Source organism: Oryza brachyantha, chromosome 4, assembly GCF_000231095.2.
Source record: "Oryza brachyantha chromosome 4, ObraRS2, whole genome shotgun sequence".
NCBI lineage: Eukaryota > Viridiplantae > Streptophyta > Magnoliopsida > Poales > Poaceae > Oryza > Oryza brachyantha.
Window position 1 is genome coordinate 6,809,516 of NC_023166.2, and position 21,829 is coordinate 6,831,344.

At 39.3% G+C, this 21,829-nt stretch overlaps 2 protein-coding genes across 2 annotated transcripts; one reads left to right on the forward strand and one right to left on the reverse strand.

Annotated features, from left to right (window-relative positions):
• Positions 1-1,098: 1,098 nt before the first annotated feature.
• LOC102714286 lies at positions 1,099-8,414 on the reverse strand. The gene is made up of 11 exons (XM_006653197.3): positions 8,112-8,414; positions 7,031-7,131; positions 6,805-6,946; positions 6,317-6,478; positions 6,150-6,234; positions 4,898-5,622; positions 4,705-4,813; positions 2,947-3,002; positions 2,655-2,761; positions 2,481-2,568; positions 1,099-1,710 (listed from the first exon to the last, which is right to left on the reverse strand). Exons 1-11 carry the CDS (start codon positions 8,313-8,315, stop codon positions 1,519-1,521), a joined length of 1,971 nt encoding a protein of 656 aa, XP_006653260.2. The 5' UTR covers positions 8,316-8,414; the 3' UTR covers positions 1,099-1,518.
• Positions 8,415-11,612: 3,198 nt separating this feature from the next.
• On the forward strand, positions 11,613-17,577 carry LOC102721725 (dnaJ protein ERDJ2). Its single transcript, XM_015836764.1, has 10 exons — positions 11,613-11,846; positions 11,947-12,042; positions 12,961-13,081; positions 13,171-13,277; positions 13,386-13,603; positions 13,993-14,170; positions 14,272-14,391; positions 15,506-15,592; positions 16,375-16,485; positions 16,609-17,577. Exons 1-10 carry the CDS (start codon positions 11,661-11,663, stop codon positions 17,428-17,430), a joined length of 2,046 nt encoding a protein of 681 aa, XP_015692250.1. The 5' UTR covers positions 11,613-11,660; the 3' UTR covers positions 17,431-17,577.
• The last annotated feature ends 4,252 nt before the right edge of the window (positions 17,578-21,829 follow it).

Genomic DNA, 21,829 nt, shown 5'->3' on the forward strand with positions numbered 1-21,829 from the left:
TCTGCTGCGCCCTTGGAGGCCGCGGTGGCGAGGCGGCCGCGGCCGGCGGCGGCGGAGCGGGAGAGGGAGATCGACGGAGGGCGGAGGGCTGGGAAGGAAGCGCGCGCGGAGGCGGGGGCGGGGGCAGGGGCGGGGGCGAGGAGGCGGGCGGCGAGTGGGGTGGTGGTCGGCGTGGTCGCCATGGCTCCGGTTTTGGTTGGTCCAGCGGCAGGGGAGGTTGCGTTCGGCGCCGGAGATAAGAGTCGAGGAGATGGAGATGGGAGGTCGTCTCCTCTCCTCGGTGAACAGTCCGATCGCTGATCAACGGTCAGATTGTAGAGAGGGGGGGGGGGTGGGGGGGGGGGGGGGAGGCTTGCTTTTCTGGTGTTTCCGTGAGACGTTGCAGAAAATGAAGGGAAAAGGTACAGGGGAATTGCTAGATTTCATGTGACCGGAATTGAACTTCTTTTGGTGTGTACAAGTTGGTGGGTGGGGATTTTGGTAGAGGCAAAGCTTTTCGTCTTCTCCCGCGTCATGGTTAATATAAGAACTACTGTAGCTTTAAAAAATTTTTATGTCACTAAAACCTAACATAGAAACTTATATAATAGTAACACAAAAATATATGATACATCATTAATGTATGGTGCATTTATCATACACTCACCAATATTTTAAAGCTGTTACATAAACACACATGTGACTGTCAATTTTTAGAACCCGCCTACATCACCTATAGTACTCACTCAAAGCTTATCCTCTTCTTCTATGCCTTTGACAACTCAAACTTTAATAGATGACTTAAGGGCTTAGGTTCTCGAGGCAGGAGCCAGGGTATTGGGGATTGAAGGAAGAACATAAAGATGTTTCTCTATGCTTAGAAGGATAGTTATGGTAGTGGACTGGTGGTGATGGTCAGGTGGTGAGGCGATAGAGGTTTTATTGGAGCTAACAGTGGCAAGCAGTGGTAGGGTAGTGTCGGGACAGGGAAGGTCATATGGTTAGAAGGCGATGGGTGATGGTGATGAATTTAGGAAGTGTCGCCTCCTTGCTTAGAAAAGAGGTAATCAAAGGGCTTGTTTTTGCGTGACGTGAAATAAAGAAGAATATGGACAACTCTACTTTTAAGTAGCAGAGATTACTCCGAACTACCTATAGATATACCGCATTCAAAAATGTTTGTGTTTCATAACTGTGATTTCATTTCATGTTGTCACCAGAATACCTGCTTACATTCGAAAAGAGCTACGGTAGGGCATGTAGGCTCAATGAATTTCAAAAAAATAGTTTTTCAGGCATACTCTACAACTTGTCCAATCAAAATTTGCTCTATAGATTCATTCGGCGTTGCCAGCAATCTCTCCATGACATGTATCTAGAAGCAATTGAAGCCCTCAATATCTTTGTATTTGTGGGCATAACAGATGACAAACATGGTCATTCTTCTCCAGCAAAACTATGAACATTTGCATGTACAATCAACTGCCAGGTCAATGTAGAGTAGGCATATTTTCTTCTAGATCATTGTTGTAGATTTTTTCAGCTAGTAGGGCAACTGGCAGGGGATTTCTCCATCGCAGATTGCTCACGTTTCCACTGCAGGTGATAACTAGGGGTGTGCCTTGGACTCACCCCTTTCTGAATGGGTGGCGAGTTCCAAGACTGTAGAGGCCTCCCAATCGGTTGAACAGATGCCAGAAAACCCTGAGGTGCTTCAGCTTTGCGCATTACCTGGAAATAGAATGTGTTAGCATAAGAATGTTGACCACAAGATGGAACTTCCATCAGGTGCACTACTGTGAATGTAATTCAGTAGTTATGCTAGGCAGATCAAAATTACAAGACATATCTGCTTCTTTAGCACTCAAAATTTGTCCCAAAACATAAAGTTCGACACCTACAATCTCTTTTCAACCAATCACAAATTTCTACAACTAGACCTCCTCGCAAATTTCTACAACTAGACCTCCTCGCCTACTTCCTATTCTCAACCAAGCATTACCTTCTCCCATTTAATTCCACCAACTTTCTCAATACCCATGCCCAGCTCTAAAAAAATCGTATATCCTGGAACTGAGGGAGTACTTAAAAGCGCAGTCGTCTACCTACTCCCATCCCCCACGCCACATGCAGTGTGCCCGTCTCGAGAAAACCAAAACAAACCAGGTAATGAGAAAACCAAGCCGTTGGTTAAAAAAAAACTGTTGGACCTTCATACTCAATCCCCAAACCCAGCCCATTCCGAGTCACAAGAGCCCATAAAATAGCGAATATCTTATCCTAACCCAACATCACGTTGCAAAGCACAAACATCTTAGTATCTGATTAGTTTACATAAATATTATTGTCCAAATGAGCATTAAGATCTAATGCTATGACCATGAAGAAAAATACGTAGGGAAATCATAATACTAAAAGAAATCTTAGGCCATAGAAAAACAGAAAATATAATTTATATACTATGAGGTTGAACATGAAAGCACTCGAAGCAGAGGCCATACTGTGAGAACTCTTGAAAAAAATGATGACCCACTCAATGATACAGCCTTCTCAACAGATTCCTTGTCAAAGAAAGTAACAAATGCAGCCCTGCAAGGATATCAGCAAGAAACCAAGGGATTAACAATAGGCAGCTTATAGATGACACGGACAAAATAGGTTGAAAGCACATATACCCTTTAGGGTGCCCAGTAATTGCATCTGTCAATATATTTATCTTAGTCACAACACCGCACTTCATAAAATGCACTGACAATGCTTCCTTTGTTGCTGCAAAATGCACCTGAAACAATTATCCAGAAGGAATGAGTATGTGTTGCTGAGGTTTCTTTATTTACTTGTGTTTGCTGCTGAGGTTTCTTACTTTAGATTTAACAACTAACTGAACTATATGTCTATATATCAAAAAGATTTACACGGAATACAAGGAATTATGGCAATGCCTAAAGAGATCAGAGTGGTTCTTACATTTGTCACGAGAACAGTTCTGGAATCAGTATCCTCCTCTAGATTAGCATGGGGACCTAAAGGAACACAAAAATGTGATTAGGTTGTAGCTAAATCCGTGATATCTGCAGCATATCAAAATCACAATGACTGAGCTAGCATGTACAAGATTAGTAAGGGACACAATGTTCACAATGGCATTGTTCTAGGCAGGGCGTCAATGTCAATTTTAAGGGTGTGGATAGAGATGGGATTGCATGTCCTGTGGAAATAAAAATCTTTTTTTTATTGCTTAACTGAATTACAATATACAGATTTAATTATATATCCAGGGTATGCCTCACCCATCCTAACTGGGCTCTTAATCTTAATTCTAACTTGACTCTTGTAATCAAAACTCCTTATCATAAATTGATTGATACCTTCCTAACTTAAGAGCCCTAATTTTTTTCAAACAAACACATTCCTAACTACTCTATCTTATCCAACTCTGTTAATCTGTTTTGTTGCTGATGGGCACACCAGCCTTCTTGCACCTATAAGTACAGCGAATAAACAAGTTCATAAAAAGGTATATTGTAAATGAAATTCAAAACCTTCAATCATGGAACAGAATTAAGAGATACATAGTTATTTGATGTAAGTTGTGGAACTGGGACTGCTCTATAGTAAATAATGGACCTTTTTCTTAAAATATATGAAATGTGATGACTTTGCCAAATCTTTTCTATCTTGTCATTATTGGTTCCTTACATTTACTTCAGTACTCTACAATAACCTTCAAGTATGCACTTGACATCATTCAGATGCCCATCATATTTCACAATACCATCTCTGATCCAAGGACTTGCTGAGCACAATGGGTACCACTTTGTAGCACCATTGTCCCCACAACTGAATGTGACCACCTCTAATGATACCTTTTGTGGGTAGTTTCCTGGTGATGGTACCATATGAATTTAGGTGAATCATGTCTACATGGGCACTTGTCCAGAAAGAAGACAGACATAAAAATTTAAGTCATGGGGTCAATTGCAGACCAACTAGTATATTATTTTTTATGTTTTGATAAGTAGTTTGTGTAATTTTATCAGACTTTCACACTCTAAATATAACATTGTGCTTATAAAAATATAGTGAAGATTTTACCAATTGAAAGAAAGACATGCAAAATTTATAGAACACTTCAGCAATAAGTTACTGCCTTCCTCTGTGCTTTTGGAAAAAAAAAGGCATTGCGTATACCTTTCTTGTGGCATACTGGCATGATCAACAAAATTAGAAGCTACTTTGATGTAAAGATGGAAAGTATAGCTTGAGAGAACATTGTCCGCATAATTCAGGCAGGGCGAATAAATTATTATCTGTTTCCTACAGCTATATCCAGTGAGAGATATATTTCTCATGGATATGCCTCTCATAGATGTATAAAGGGTCCCCTCATGTTTTAACTAGAAGTGCCTAGGCCCATGAAATCAGGAGACCATATAAAACCACATATTACAGAATTAATCAAAAATATATTGGAGGAAGAAGACCCAAGGATATTTTTGACCTAGGTGATTATTTGACTATCAAGGGCATTATCAATAACTATTGATCGTTAGAATTGCATATTTCCCTGTAGATGGTTGAAATAAAAACAGCAAGCAATGTTTTACATCTCGACCTGAATAACAGCAGACCCTTTTTTCTACATGATTAATTAGCAAGGATATATGCCTGATATCCAAAGGTGATCTACTAGGTTCCATGAATGAGAAAAACAATATAGCAAACCTGACGATAGAACACCTTGCTTCACATTGTTCATCTGCACTTGCTTAGAACGAAGCTTGAGCACATCCAGTTCCATTTTTTTGAGCTTTAGTTTCATATCCAACATTTCCTGCATTAATAAAGAAAAGGGCAGTTTTAGGTCACTAGAAGAGCCCAAGCAGTGAGGAAGTTACTTAAGCAGATAAAAGCTAACATCTTTTATAGGCTTGTTGCAGCAATTTCCACCATCTTCATGTACAGAAGATCCTGTCTTAGATTGTGCCGGGCTGCTAACTTTCTGACTTGGCAAAACTTCAGTCTCTAAATTCCTCTGTGTAGCTTGTTGAGCCAATTTGCTAGAACCTGATACGTGTCCTTTTGTTGATTTACTCACATGGCATACTGGCTCAGAGACTGTTGTTAGTGAGCTATTCACTTCAGAGGTGAATCCGTTCCGACCTTGTAATGGAACACTTCTTACTGGCAAAGTTGAACTGGACTTTTGGCGGATAACATCTCTAACTTGAAGCTGATTACGCTCTATATCACCAAAATTTATCCGACCAATAAACCTGCTTCTATTAGACTTCTCTGCATGCTCATGTGCTTGTACAGTATCAACGTCTGGATAGCTTCTGGGAAATCTTCTGGAATTTGCTTTATCAAATAAATCTCCTTCTGTACTTGAGTTCATACGGCATCTTAGATCATGCTCAGTAACCATTAACTTCGCCTTCTTATGTAGTCCATTTTGAACATGCATCTCATCGCTTTCTGCAGCATGAATATGATCCTTTATGGCAGGCTTTCCTAGCCTATCCCAAACATTGCCACGTTTTTTCATAGATTCTATATCTAGTTCATCATCAGTTTTTACAGACAAAGGAAACCGTCTTGCAGAAGCATTTCTTCCAAAACACTCTTCATGGTGGAGTTCCTCTGCATTACATTTTTCAACAATAGTATATTGATATGAAAGGGATATATAGCCAACCTCAAACTCTGTAAAGAATGCTATATACTTTTGATTTGAATTCATTACGTATTTTCTCAATAAAAAATTATATAGTACAAAAAAGGAATATGTTCCCCTACTGTTTTAAAGTTAAAAAAGGGAGGAATAGGTTACATCAAGGCAGCTTACTGCCATAGTTAGACTTCATTAGATTAACAACAGAATTTAACACTGGAATCATGCACTTAAATATTATTCTCTCCAGTCAACAGTATGCTTGGTTTCACGGTTTTTGAGATGTGACTTTGATCAAATTTTATATTAGAGTAAGTTTATAAAATCTAACGAAGAAGTAAGTTCATGAGATTATGAAAGTAATTTTCAAATAAAATATGTACATGCCATTTTTGTGATTTCAAAGTGTTTTAGAAGTCATTGAAAATCAAAGTTCAACTAGGTATAGTTTGAAGAGTAAAATTGTCCCAGCATTCAGAGTAGGAAAAATGCTTACCTCGTGCCAATGCTTGTGCAGTCCTTGCGGCTACACCAGACTTCAGTGTGGAGAAACTTCTGGCACTTGATGATCTCTGATCTTTCTGCTCTAAGAGAGAATCATAAACTTAGCTGCCACCTTTCATAATAAAGGAGTTGTTTAGAATCAAGGTATAGCATATTGACCTTCTGATCCTGGCCCTCCCAATAACATTGCTCGTCAACCAACCTTTCAGGAGTAATAGTAACCGTTGAACTAATGCGGCGCCGAGCAACATTTTGTCCTTCACTTGAGTCATGCTTCTGAAGGCCATGATGTTCTTGAGGTGATGAGATATCTGAATTTACCTGATCGATACTGGACGAGTTAGATTGAGACCAAAAAATACGAGCAATTTTCAGTAAGTCCTTCAATGTTCACGATAATTAGAACTTCATATATACAATCAAAAAGTCAAACGCTGTATGGACACCAAGGTACAAAAAGGGGTGTTAACTGGCTTGGTCACCAGTAGCAGAACAAAGTTGGCCAGCGTACATCAAATACAAATTCAAATTTTGTTTGTTAATTTTGTATAATGTTCAGTAAATCTAATAACCCACAGCAACCAATCCAGCCCAGGAAACCTATATGGACACTAATAATCACAAGAGAAATGCAGTAAGATTCTTACAATGCGAGTGTCCTCAGAGAGCACTTTTCTGATCTGAAGATTTTTCTTGCAATTATGATTCTGAATCTCATTTGTCTGATCATGCTTGATGCTAGAATTGTCAACCGATGTTAAAGCCTTTTTACTGAGGTGACCCCATAGCCTGCAAGCCAAAAGAAACATAACTTCACAGAGGTAGAGAAAACAAAAAAATACAGGTAACTGCTTGCACGAACAGACAATATACCATGAAACAAATTTGGCGCTATCACCACCAAGAAAGGCCTCCAAGTCATCACGTGCTTGATACTGATGTTTCCCATTACAGACTAGAACAACAATGTATTCCTTCAGCCAAGGAGGAAAACAAAAGAAACTAATCAATCAGAATGTAACAAGCATAACTAATGAAGCAACTATAACATGGGCAACTCAAACGACAGACATTGTATTGATTCCAAGCATCATTCAAAACTCCCAATTGGCAAACCAGCAATATAAAGAGAGCAACATAGTTAAGTAAGCATAGTGTAATTTTAGCACCTATGCCGAAGCATCAATTTGAAGGTGATAGCTAATGCTGGGGCACATATTATCTTTACCATATTCGAACATAATACTCTTCGTATTAACTCAGTGGAATTTCATGTGCCTAGTTCTCTCACTCTGTTTCTTGTATGACATTTTTGTAATCAGATTTTAGTGCCTTTTTTCAGAAGATCAGAGTTTAATTTGAGTACTTACTGCGGTAAGCTAGACAACTATGAATCTTAGCTCCAAAACAACACATCAACATTTCACCATATACACTTACCACTTTATCATACAAATAGTCTATTTGTCATGAGGGGGGGGGGGGGGGGGAGGGGCGCAAAATAGAGATCAGGGCACATCATTTGACACTAAATTTTCCCTCCACCATTCCGTTTATCTAAAAATTGGAACCTATAGCACCAATTGGCAAGCCCCTTCCCATTTCTGTAAAACCAGGATATCTCACTTTCCAATCCATGTCATATCCTACTTCCCAGTACATTCATGCTGCTTCCCCTATCGCCTCTTAAACCAACAGAGCACCGAACAAAATCAACCACGTCTCCACAATCTACCGGAGACACCTAAATCCCCTTTACCAAAAACCGACAGCCCATTCCGCTCGACTCCGACGAACCCCTTCCGCCGCACCCGCACCGCACGCCCAGGCAGCACGAACCACCACCGCGCCCTAGGCTCCTAGGGTTTCCCACCACCACCCGAGAGGAAAAAGGAGAGCGGGGAGAGGGAGGGAGGGGGGGGTTCGATCAGCCGTACGGTCACGCAGCACGTACCGCGAGGACCTCGTCGGTGTACTTGCCGAGGAAGCGGGGGAGCACGTCGGCGACGGCGGCGCGGAGGGCGGCGGCTTCCGGCGAGCGCCGGTCGAGGCGGAAGGACCGCTCGTCGGCGGCGAAGAGGCGCAGGCTCCGGCGCAGCAGCTGCTCCTCCGCCTCCGCCTCCCGCCCCATCGCCTCCGCCTCCGCCTCCCGCCCCATCGCCTCCGCCTCCCGCCGCCGGAATCTTCTGGTCGCACGCACGCAGCGGCAGTGCGGGTGGTTTTATCGTGCGTGTCAGCCTCCGTTGCCTTGCGAGGCAGAGCGCAGGCGGTGTGCTTAATTTTGGGGGCGAGTTTGGATTAGTTTCGCTGATGTTGACAACATGCCTTTTTATTTTTCTTCTATGTTCTATCCTATTTGGACCAGATGAGATGAAGGCATCGATTAAAGGTGTATCTCTCTTCTTTTTTCTTTTTAGGAAAGGCATAACTTAAATAAAGTTCATTTTCTATCCTAACCACTGAAAGATTTGGTTTTAATAGGAATTTGCTAACAAAATTTCGAAGGAACGATCTCGTCAGTTTCTAACCTTAGGATTTGGGATAAGATTTGGGTTTTCTCTTAGTCTCCGATAACATTCGACGAGCCTAAACATCTAAGAATTAGGCTTTTATGCCAATAAAGGGTAGCATGGTTTCACTTAACTTAGTGGGATGATAGAGCCGATGGTGCTCTACAGCTCTAGCAGTTGTGGCAATGACACCATCGCCTAGGCCATAGAAAATGATAAATGCAGTGGGGCGGTGTTAACAGTGGAGGAGTGGTTAGGCGACGAGGCATCTTGGATGGTGTGGAAGCCATCGCCACTAAAAGACAGAAAAAAAATGTAGGGTATTCGCCACTGCTTGGATGGAAGTGGAGTGAGGAAAGAGGATAAAGTGGGAATAGGAGGGAATGGGGGTCTTGTGGCGCCAGTGAGGCTAGGGCAATGACATGCTGGTACAAGGAGGCAGAGGATGAGAGGAAATTGGCGGGAGGAGGTGAACGACAGTGGCATCCGGAAGTGGAGGAGAAAGAAGGAGATGATTTAGAGAGGTTTTGTATGAATCTTGAAGCAATCATGTCTGTCTAAATAAGTTTGAGAAAAAATCCCTTGTGAACAACAGTAGCACGAAGATGTAGAAGTTGGGCGCCCAACTTTTGGCTTTTGGTTCAAAATAAAGAGATGGAGCCATGTTCAAACTACTCCATAACTATACTTCAAACTCCGTTATTAGAGTTAAATTTACAAGTTAAGAGTTATATGCCATACATGCTCTAAGTAAAATCTAAAGGGTCATAGGGTCCGTCTTGTAAGATCAAGCAGTGATCTATAAGTTTTTGTGATGAACAAATTGATGGTTTGTGAATTAAGTGTTTTTGTGATAATTGATTGGGTAGTCAGACCGCAGGTATATGGCCGGTCAGACCGTTGGAACACCTACGGTCAGACCGTAGGTATGTGGGCGGTCAGACCGGCAGGTCAGCCCCAACAGGTTCAATTTTTTGTGATCTTTTCGGTTTCAGATTTGTTCTTCGTGAATTCGACTTCTAGTTGGTTTCTATATGTATGGATACTGTTGTTTTGCTAACAATGAGTTAAGTCAGAGATAGCTTGGTCTCGGAATATGATTTCTTTGTTTAATTCATGTGTAGGTGTCTTGATGCCTCGGGAAAGTATACCGATGATGGATCGAAAGTCAACTTGGAGATAAGATGACGTCTAGCGATCAGATATCATGCGGGATACTTAAGCTAAAGATCAATGCATGTGGTCAGTGAAGATTCCATATGCATATGATGGAGATATTGTGTGCGTATGAGATATGGAGTTGAATTCAGATAGAGTCCAAATTTGAGAAGATTTGTTATATTAGAGATAAAGATATGTTGGTTACGGATAAGGAAATGTTTTCTACGAGATTGAGAGTCATAATTCGTGCTAGATACGTGGGCTTTGCATAGCCACGTCGAGGTGAGCTTTTTGGTGCCGTTTGTGAGAGAAAATTAGAGTTTAGACTCGATTTCGATATTAGATCGAAAGTTTTTGTTAGGAGTTCTTTTTATGCACTTTGTAATTACTAGTTGATCAATAAAAGTCAAGAAATTCAATTTACATCTTGAAGCATTGTTGATCGACATTTTTCCAGGATCTCGATGGTCCAACCGTAGGCAGGCTGACGGTCTGACCGAAGGTATGCGAGCATCCGACCGGCCACATAACGTCGGTCTGACCTGTGGTATAAGCGCGGTGCGATCGGAGACCTCGGTAAGGCTTTTGTGAAGGTAATCTTTTATTTCCGCTAAAAGATTTGTGTTTTTGTTATACCTACCATTCACCCCCTCTGGTAGTTGTTTTACTCTGTTACAATCCTACACGTCTAACTCTCTTCCCAATCTATATTCTCTTGTTTTCCGCATGTATGTTTTTCTAACTGTTAAACGGTAATACATCCGTCCTATAATAACTTTATTTTTCGATTTTTGTGCTCCAACATTTGACCATTCGTTTTATTTGGAAAATTTATAAAAAACTTAAAAAAATAGTCACGTATAAAGTACTATTCATGTCATGTTTTACTATCCAATAACAAATAAAAATATTAATCGTAAAAGAATTTCAAATAAGATGAAGAGTCAAAATAAAAACTGAAAAATGAACTTAATATGGGACGGTTAATATGGGACGGAGGTAGTATGTTTTTATTTAAAATTTTTCTATATAAAAGTTATTTTAAAAAATAATATAACCTCATTTTTACATGATTTTATATGATTAACAATTAATTAATTACATACTTTTCATGTCGGTTCCTAAACATGGTCATAGGCCCCATTCTTTATCTCTTCTATCTGACCGAGATTCTTTTGTTTTTTGCGAGTGTCTTTTCGAACTATGTATTTTTATAAAAATATTCCATAGAAAAGTTACTATAAAAATCATATTAATCTATTTTTAATTTTTTATAAGTAACAATTAATTAATGGCATACTAATTTTTTTTTCATAACATGCAACCTACCGCGGCCATACTCTACAGTCTAGTCCCACCACACCGGACCGTAGCGGGCCAGGCCTCCACTTCCGGTGCCGTCTCCACAGGTCAAAACCACCACCACATCCTCCACTTCCCTCTACCTCTCACTGACATTGCGTCCCCACCGTCTCGTGGTCCGAGGCGGAGTCCGAGCCCGAGCCGAGCCACCACCGCGTCGTCCTATCCCCTCCCTCTCGCCTCTACCACCGCCTCCCCTCCCCTCCCCGATCTCGCCTCACCTCGCCGCGCCGCCGCCACGCCACCCCAGATCCGCCCCTCCGCTCGCTCCCCCGCCGCCAGATCCGGCGCCGCGCCGCCCCGCGCAGCCTAAGGTGAGCTACCCCTCTCTGCCGGCAGGCCGCAGAAAAGCCTCCTCACCCCTCCCCCCTCCACGCGCGCGTGGGATTCCGGTGGTTTGACATGTTTGCTGCTGTTTGCAGGGGGGGTTAGGTTTATCCGGTGGAGTGGTGAGGCAGCGGTAGGGGACCATGGCGGCCGCGGAGGAGAACAGCTCGCTGTTCCTGATATTCATCCTCACCATGATCGCGCTCCCGCTGGTGCCCTACACCATCATGCGCCTCTGCCGCGCCGCCACCGTCAAGGCCAAGACCATCCACTGCCGCTGCTCGGGCTGCCACCGCTCCGGCAAGTACCGCAAGTCGATCTACAAGAGGGTGGGTCGCGGATGCGCGCGCGCTGTCTCTCTCAGGCGCTTCCTCTCTTCAGGGTTGCGTGTGCTTTGGCGTGACTCGTCTTCTTACCTTGGTCTTGCAGATATCCAACTTCTCGACGTGCAGTAACCTGACCATTCTGCTTCTCTGGATAGTTATGATCTTCCTTGTATACTACATCAAGCATGTTAGCCGCGAGGTATGCAAATTTTTCATTTCTACATCGAGCATGTTTTTCTGTCACTTGCAAATGTATGTTCAGTGAGTTGATTCTGTTGTTTTCTTGTGCAAAATTGACACATAATTATTTCTTCAATTAAGTCTTTTCTTTCAGTCAGAATTGTTCTGGGGTTCTATATTTTTTTTTCAATTTACTTAAAATTGTAGCTGCATGAATTAACTTTAAAAGCGTGTTTATGACATTTAGCTACTTGGAAAAGTCCCCATATTAGCGACATTTGCATACTTGGAGCCAACACCATGATGCTCATGTTTGATCACTTCCAACATCAATGAAATGACAGTTCACCAATTTGATGAACACAAGTATTCCTGGCACTTTGGAGATTGGGATACACTCTAAAGATTAGTATGTCACATTGCTGATTTAGTGTCTGTTGTGACTCTTGCCAAAACCACATGTTTTGTTCAAACTATGATTTGACCTTGCTATTGAATGTTTTAGGTATCATTTAATCATAAATTTATAAATTTATTAAAGAAAGGTTGAATTGGAGGTATTGATGTGTTCTACAACCATCCCCACTTTAGTTCTCTGATGGCTACAGATAAGTGTGTGTACGTCTTCTGTTGTCGTCATCGTTTCGCTTACAATTATAATAAGTATAAGCAAAACAACATGTTATCAATTAAAAAAAATTATGGGTGAAACTTCTACATGCGTGTTCTTATCGTTCTAAAAGTACGATAAAAGCAAATGTTGTAAACGAAACTATGATGACCCCACCCCCCCCCCCCCCCCCCCCCCCCAACACCAAATTGACTCCAAAATTAAGCTCTAAAGTTCAAATTTTTGCATATGCTTATATGATGTTGCCAAAACGATGAGGCCATGTATAAATGCTTAACTGGTCTTCCATGTTTTTGGATTTCTTAGGTACAAGTGTTTGAACCATATAGCATTCTTGGACTGGAACCAGGTGCATCAGAGTCCGATATCAAGAAATCATACCGTAGACTTTCTATCCAATACCATCCTGATAAAAATCCCGACCCTGGTAAAGTTTGTTTCACACTTGATAATCAAGTTACTAAATAAGAAATCTAGCAAGCTTATTTTTTTTCTATCGTGCTTCTTCTTTCCCAGAGGCCCACAAGTACTTTGTTGAATTTATATCCAAGGCATATCAGGCTTTAACTGATCCTGTATCTCGTGAAAATTATGAGAAGTATGGTCATCCAGATGGACGCCAGGTGATATTCACATCATTTATTCTTGACACTTGACTTAAAGTTAGACCTGTACATGTGATGTTTCATGGTGTTCGAGACAAAAATTAACATGGTGAATTTATGGTCCAGGGATTGCAAATGGGCATTGCTTTGCCCAAGTTCTTGTTGAATATGGATGGTGCATCTGGTGGAATAATGCTTCTTGGAATAGTAGGACTTTGCATACTCTTGCCCTTGATGATAGCAGTTATTTATTTGTCAAGATCATCAAAGTACACCGGAAATTATGTCATGCATCAAACTCTGTCCACTTATTACTACTTCATGAAGCCTTCGCTGGCTCCAAGGTATCAGCTAATAAGACCTCATTCTAACATATGTTCATTTATTGTGGGTTAACAGGTTGGCTGGTACAGCATGTAGGATGTAGAAGTACTGAGATTTATTTTTGAGTGAATATAGTCATCATCTGCTATCTTGAGCAATACTTAAATTGGACTGTAGGATGCTTAAAGTCTCTGAATGTGCTGTTTGCTACTAGTTATCTTATTTGAGATTTTGGGTCATGGTTCTTAAAACGTACCAGTGTTCTATTACTTTTTTTTTCCTGCTATTTGAATGTCTGAACCATAGACCAAATGTCCCTGAGCGTCACTTTACTGTTACCAGTTCTAGATATGAAAATGCCTTGGTTTTAACATATCTGACCTGTGGAACTATTGGCTGTATGTTGCAGCAAAGTCATGGATGTCTTCATTAAGGCTGCGGAATATATGGAGATGCCAGTTCGGCGCAGTGACGATGAACCCTTGCAGAAACTCTTTGTAGCTGTTAGGAGTGAATTAAATCTAGACTTGAAGAATATTAGAACAGAACAAGCTAAGTTCTGGAAGCAGCATCCATCTCTAGTAAAGGTTGGTCTTTTTTGCTGCTAAGTGTTACTAGTATGACACAAACTGATCTATGTGATATGACAAATCTTGCAAGCTCAATCACCTGTCATCTACTCTTGCAGATGGAGCTTTTAATTCAGGCTCACCTCACTGGAGAGTCCTTTGCTTTGACACCAGCACTACTAAAGGATTACAGGCACATGCTTGAACTTGCACCTCGTCTTCTGGATGAGCTTGTTAAGGTACTTTCTTGTTGCTTAACCTTCTATGTCTTTGTTATTTTCACAACTTACATGTACTGGACATTCTTGTCCTTGTATCGTGTTTCCTCTTTGCCTTCTATGAATGAATCTATTGCAATTTATAGAAAATCTGAAAACTACATGTACTCTATTCTTGTGTTTTGATAGATCTCTTGACATAATTTTTGTGCACTTTTGTCTTCTATAATTGTCTTGGATAATTGGGTGCTTTTTTTTTGTTGCTTAACCTAGCTGTTGACTCATGATATGGTTAGTACAGCAAATTCAGATGGCACGACTGTGATAGGATGTATATCCAATGTTCCGAACTGACTGACTCAATAACCACATATTATATATTTATCGGCTCATATGGGCTGGTTATCAGTTTGATTCAGTTCAAATTTGCGAGAGTGGCACCACATGAACTGGTTCCACAAATGTGCAATGTCTGGAGCTGATAGTTCTTTCTTATTTTGGGTGAAAAAAAACCGAAAACAATTTGTTTTGACTACTTTTGTCTATAAGTAGGTGTATGCAAACAAACTTGTGTAGTTTACTTCACATACAAATGTAATTAGGCACATTATAATATGTGTTATAGGATGCTTGTGCCATAGCAATGTTTGATTTTTTGACTGGGCTGCTACAGACTGTTGCTGCTAAAGTTACCAAACCTCACAGCATCTAATGATTCAAGAGGTGCTTGAATAGTGAGCGGCTCTACTGGCCATGCCTACTGGATATCCATTGCTCAAGCTCTAACTTTCTAACTTCAGCATATTCATTTTTGCTGTTTAAGAAGCAATCAAATGCCTGAGCCAAAATTTGTGTTACTGAAATATTTATGAACCACACATCGTTAGACTTGTGGTCTTGATGTATCAGACTTATTCATTTGAGTTACACCAATTTCTGAAACACGTATAGGAAAAAGATTTCTTTATCAAATCATTGCTCATTAATTTTACTAGTTTGACGGTTTCACGAGAAACAAATAGCCACCAACTCACAATCCTATGTTGATGTAATTCATTTCTGTTTACATGTGAATGAACATACTGTTTTCTGCATTTGTTTCATGTTTTACAATAATATATTTGCTTGCTTGCAGATTGCATTACTGCCAAGGAGTCCCCATGGTTTTGGATGGCTCAGGCCTGCAATTGGTGTAATTGAGCTTTCCCAAAATATCATCCAGGTATAGTTTGAAGTTCTCCATATGATTTAGCTGCAGCCAATCTGTGGTGAATCAATGTTTCTTGATATGTGCATATATGTTGCTTTTAGTTAAACTTGAGATCTAAATTAATTGCTAATACAAATTGAGAGATTACAATTAGGTAGCTTAAGTTATATATTCATTGACATTTTACTTCTTCATTGACTTGTTGAGAAGGCTGTTTTTTAGTGTTTTTTTACCAGGGTAAGTTATTTAACCTTTTAATTACTGAAAGTGTAATGGCATATGGTAAGACTATGTTGTATGGTTCACTTTTTTTTTGTTACCAAATTGTATCCACTTTGGTTGGGTTCACTTGCTCAGAATATCACTATAGAAAGGCAAATATTCAAGCTTGAATTTCCAGGACAGCAATTTATGTACTTATAGATCCATGCAAATACTTAATTAGTTGGTTTCTTGCCCTACATGGCCAACAGCAGCAATGTTATGAACCTGGACCCAAGATATGACTGCTCATTGAAATCGGATTATAATGCTTAGGAAAACAATTATTCATGTTACGTGAGATTAGGTATTTTTCGCCATATAACTGGTAGTGTGCTTTCAAGTAATCTCTGATGGGTGTGTGCGGTATTTCTTGTGTTCTTTGGCTCACTCTGCTGAAGGTTCCATTTTTTCTTCACTTCATCAAGATGGCATTCTTCTGCATATATTCATTGTTGGTGTATTTAGAGAGGTGTTCTTTTATAAGCTCATTTTAGTTGCAGTATAAAGATTTGTTTGCCTGCATATTGTAGGCTGTTCCTCTCAGTGCACGGAAACCTAGTGGAGGCAACTCTGAAGGAATAGCACCTTTCTTGCAGCTACCCCATTTTACTGAAGCGATTGTCAAAAAAATTGCTCGCAAGGTATTTTTGGTTTTGCCTTCTCAGTGAGCAAAATTAAAATGGCAAGCTAATAGCCTGTCTTTGTTAGCAATTTTTTTTAATTTTGGAAACAGAATAACAAACTGGTTTTACATTTGACTGCAGAAAATCCGTTCATTCCAAGAATTCTGTGACATGCCTGTGGAGGAACGTGCCACATTGCTGACACAGGTTGCTGGGATTTCTGATGAAGATGCTCAAGATGTAGAGCTTGTGCTGGAGATGATTCCTTCTATTGAAGTGGATATTAAATGCGAGACTGAAGGTGAAGAAGGGATACAAGAGGGTGATGTTGTGACCATGTATGCTTGGGTCTCACTTCACCGCCGCAATGGCCTAACTGCTGCTCTTCCCCATGCTCCTTCCTTCCCGTTCCACAAGGAAGAGAACTTCTGGCTGCTCCTAGCAGATGCCGCATCAAATGAAGTTTGGTTATCCCAGAAGGTCAGCTTCATGGATGAGACTACCGCTATTACTGCAGCATCGAAAGCTATACAAGAGACCCAGGAAGCACTGGGTGCAAGTGCAAAGGAAATAGGGATTGCAGTTAGAGAGGCAGTTGACAGAGTGAAGAAAGGCAGTAGGTTGGTAATGGGCAAGTTCCAAGCCCCAGCCGAGGGCAATCACAACCTGACCTCCTTCTGTCTGTGCGATGCATGGATAGGCTGTGACACCAAGACTAGCTTGAAGCTGAAGGTCCTGAAGCGCAGCCGCGCAGGAACAAGAGGTCATGTGGCTGAAGAGGGGCCAGTGACAGAAGATGGCATTGAGGAGGAGGAAGAGGAGGAAGAAGAGGAGTACGACGATTACGAGAGCGAGTACAGCGATGACGAGGAGGACGAAAAGAGCAAGGGGAAAGGTAAGGTCGCGAATGGAGTAGCCCACCAAAAGGCAAACTCCGATATAGAGTCTGGCAGCGATGATTGAGATAGTACCATGAGATGTTCAACCAAAGACACTTGACATCGCGGTTTGCCTGTTTTTTGCCCTCTGTGCACCCCCTTGAAACTTGAACATATCACTCACAACTTATAGAGCAATCGGCTATGGCTACCAAAGTTACCATTTTTGTTATACTGTTGTGTTGGATGAATGAGAAATAGTTGAGAATGGGCTGTTGACAACAATAGGTGACCGAGTAAAAATCCAAATCAAATTGAGCGCAATCCAAAAGAGCCCCCTTTGATTTGTAGGAAAATATAGGAACTTTATAGAATTTAAGTATTATAGAACAATTCGTACTTGATTCTTTAAAACAAAGGTTTTAACAATCCTATAAGATTTCTATGGAACAGCTAATGACAGATTTTGGAGGAAAGTTAAGAAAGATGAGATCCATTTGTATGGAAATTTTCTTGAGCCTACCTCTATATTTTCCGTGTTTTTAGGTGTCTCTTTTTATGCATTATAATTAAACAGTCATTTATGTATTTTTCATATGTTTTTTGATCCCTACGGAAATCCTACGTCATAGTATGGAGATCTCTTTTTTATGCAGTATATTTAAACATTAATTTATGTATTTTTCATGTGATTTTTCAATCCTATTTCTTTGAAATCCTAATTATTAAAATCTTCTTTTTTAACCAGTATATACAAATGGTAATTTTATGTATTTTTCACATGTTTTTCGATACCATTTCTATGAAAATCTTGTTTCAAAGGGCCCTTGGCCCCTTATTATGGGCTCATGTACGGTCAGCTGCTGCCGTTGTATGGGCTTTCAACAAGGCGAGTCAAGGACGAATTTCTGAACGGTAACCGAATTGGTATGAAATTAACATACGTGCAACTGGGTCCTGTTTGCATAGAACCACGATACAATAATGCGCACAAAATCCATGTTGACACAGTAAATAATCACTGGAACAGAGAAGGAACTAAACCTCTGTTTATTATTTCCATCCAGAATGAAAATGAAAAGAAATTCAGAAATGCACTGCGTACAACCAAAGCACACCAGCGCACCTGTAATTATGATGTTTCAAAGAAATAAAGGAAAAAAATACAACCCTATAGTCAAATCAAATTTGAAATAGTAATGAGTTTTGGAACTAATAAGAATACTCCATCCGTCTTATTTATAAGATATTTTGACCATATCATGATTTATTCATAAATCGTTCTATATGTTTTATAGATATTTACACTCATCGTAATCTATGAAAGACCAGACCATCTTAAACACTATTATAAATCTGCGATTATTCCATGTCTCCAAACAGAAGGTGGATCGTTCATTAAAATCGCTTTAAGTTGATTACACAATTCGGCCTTTGGTTAATTTGAACAAAACGCTTCTTTAACTAGAATTGCAGTTAATGTACATGGAATCCGCCTCAAAACATCAATTTCAAATATCCATTAATGAGAAACGTATTCAGTATTTTTGCAAATTTTACAACTTGCACAAGCTGAAAAAAAGTCAGGAACTATCTGACTGTCATTCGTTTGTTTTGAAGAAAAAATCAACCGATTTTCAGTCGACAGCACACAAGTTGCACACCGTTTCTGAATTCTGAGTTTTGACCTGCATATCCTGATGAAATTAGTTTGGCTGATGGCACTCTTCAATCAATAAGGCATACAAAAGGACATACAGGAGAACCAAGTAAAAGAAACCTTGACACACCTTAGGTAAAATTAACGTCGTCGTCATCAGGGAAACATGGACCGTCTGATTTTCCCTCTGGGACATTGAAAAACGTCGGATCAATGAACTGGTGAAACCTCCTCTAGATCCTTTAAGAAACTGATTTTACAACGAGGTCCTTCCATTTCCCTTCTCAAAAAAAAAAAAAAATCATTTCCCCCTCGACGATGGGGCATTTAATTATTTGCCCATGCTACATTAAATCGTTTATCAATTTATCACCCTATCTGTCTGTAACACATGTATCCAGGATAATTAGTCGTAGATATAAAAACGAAATAATAAAAACTAGGTAGCAGAAATAATAAATGCATGTTTTAGTTCAGAATAAATTTATCGGAGTTCAGAAATAATAAAAACTAGGTAGCAGAAATACATGGTGTGCAGTCAAGCTTGATTGTATCTACACGTATTCTTGACGATGGATTCATCAATCTGAACAAGCTCAAAGCTTCCACTTCTAGCGATTAGCTCGGATTAATGGTACCTGTATCGAAAGCGATCGTTTTCTAGATGATATGGTTTTACTTTTTCTGTAGACAGTTTTATTTGTAGCAATGACATTGCTATAATTTTAGGAGTAATCTTGTCATTAATGAATTTCCATGTTTATTTTTGTTAGTATGCATGTAGCAAATAAATATACATGTAGTCCTTTGCATTCGTAGCAATATATGAGCCGGTAGATAAGCAGAACTTGTTATGTGAAATGCACAGGCTACTGACTTGAATCGGTGTGCATGTTTGGCGAGAAGTCATGCCATGTGAAGTGATACATGCACATGTACATGTTCATAATGATCTAAAAACACAAGTTGTAAAATAAACTATGATAAAAAATTATAAAATCTACTTTAAATTTAAAGTTGAAAATTCAAATTATGCTTATAAGCATAAGCATAACGAAAAACATAAAAGTATATTTGTGTACCATAAACGTGGGCTTGGTAAAAAGAATGAATGAAAAACTTACGGTGCTCTCTGCTGGTAACATTAGATAGTATGAAGTTAAAAATCTCAACCGTGTCTTTTATGAGTTTTACTAGTAAAAAAAAAGCTATTATGGTCTAAATTGGTTTTACTAGTGAAGCTGTTTGACATGGCGGTCGTTTTGGTTAGTCCTGTTATCAGCACAGTTGCATTCGTATGGTGCCCATCTTTTCGCTTACTTTACGAATAAGCAAAACAATATATTTATAAAAAAAATAATTTATGAATATACTTTTATATACATGTTCTAAATGATCTAAAAATTAAATTTAAAAAATAAATACGAGTAAAACCCCAAATTATATACTAGATGCTAATGAATCTAGACACATTTATAAATTATATATATTTATCAACGAATGAATTTAGACAATTAATGCTAAAATGTCTTATAATATGAACAGAGAAAGTATAATTTAAAGACAAAAATTTAAATTTTGGCCAAGCGTAGGCAAAGACAAGGGTTATTGATATGCCTCCGAACGTACTGGCTGAACATGAGTCAATTTTACTGTAAAGTTAAGGAAATGCTTCGAGTACAGAGCACCTGACCAGTCAATCAATGGTCGGAAAGTACGCGCATTTTTGTTCACACGTGAAGTTCGAAAATTGTACTGTTCAGATGGTTGGTCTCCTATTTTCTAAAGAGAATTCTCTAGATCTTAAGTGTTTTTCTTCGTCCTTTTTATGTTTCTGAATTTTGTCTCATATTCTATATATGTTCACAAGTTTTTTATTTTGATTCTTTCTATATTCATTTTGTTAGTTGATCTTTAATTCTTCTAAATTAGCTTAATGTGCTTTTCTACGGATGAAAGGTAATATATAAAATAGAAGACCAACCATCTTTTTTATAGGAAATAAATATAAATATATTTTCTATGAGATCTTTTATAAAGGAAATACCCACCTTAGTTTGATTTCACATGTGGCTAATTTAGAATAGAATGTTTCTTAGTATGAAGAAGTTCGATGAGGAACTCGCAAATTTTATAACGGAAGTAGGCCATCACTATTTTCTTTTAAAATACTATATAGATGATTATATTGCCCCTTTATAGCACATATATACTACCTAATTAATTAAACACATACAACTCACTGTGAAAGGAATTTAATTATAATAAAATCAAATAGGGCACAAGGGCATGACAAAAAGTTATCATTAACTTTTATGAGACCTGTTCAAAAAGTGAGAATGTTTGATTCTTAATATAGTTGTTCATAAGGGCATCCGCAATGTCCTTAAAAGTGATTATTATATAATAAATGATCTTATATACGTTGTCTTTATATATTGTAAGGGTGGTCATTGTAGCATTAATGACTAAAATAGTACTTACCCATAAAAATAAATACTCTCACATTCTTTTTTATTTGGAAACCAAGCCACTTTGTTTTCTCCTCCATCGATAAGTACGATAGAACTTGTCATAACTAATGTCACCTATAATGTGTCCCATTCATAAAGGCTACGTAGTCTTTGTACATTACTCATGCCCTGAGAAGGTTTTTGCCAAATTCCATCATCATTAATTAACATGAACAAGTCATGATCAATTTGGAATTATATAGTTATTCCTAAAACAAGAATTTCTCTTTTTGGTAACCATTCTTTGGAAGGCGTGGCAGTCCCATGCATGATCGCCCACTTTTTTCAGTCAGTCAATGATTCTCCAACTA

Excerpts from the sequence above, each read along its gene's own strand:
- LOC102721725 (XM_015836764.1), top strand. The coding sequence starts at position 11,661 with ATGGCGGCCGCGGAGGAGAACAGCTCGCTGTTCCTGATATTCATCCTC. Across the intron at positions 11,847-11,946 it reads GCAAGTCGATCTACAAGAGG|ATATCCAACTTCTCGACGTG; the intron begins GTGGGTCGCGGA and ends TTGGTCTTGCAG. Across the intron at positions 14,171-14,271 it reads AGCATCCATCTCTAGTAAAG|ATGGAGCTTTTAATTCAGGC; the intron begins GTTGGTCTTTTT and ends CTACTCTTGCAG.
- LOC102714286 (XM_006653197.3), bottom strand. The coding sequence starts at position 8,315 with ATGGGGCGGGAGGCGGAGGCGGAGGCGATGGGGCGGGAGGCGGAGGCG. Across the intron at positions 4,814-4,897 it reads GCAACAAGCCTATAAAAGAT|GAAATGTTGGATATGAAACT; the intron begins GTTAGCTTTTAT and ends TTATTAATGCAG. Across the intron at positions 3,003-4,704 it reads GCAAGGTGTTCTATCGTCAG|GTCCCCATGCTAATCTAGAG; the intron begins GTTTGCTATATT and ends GTGTTCCTTTAG.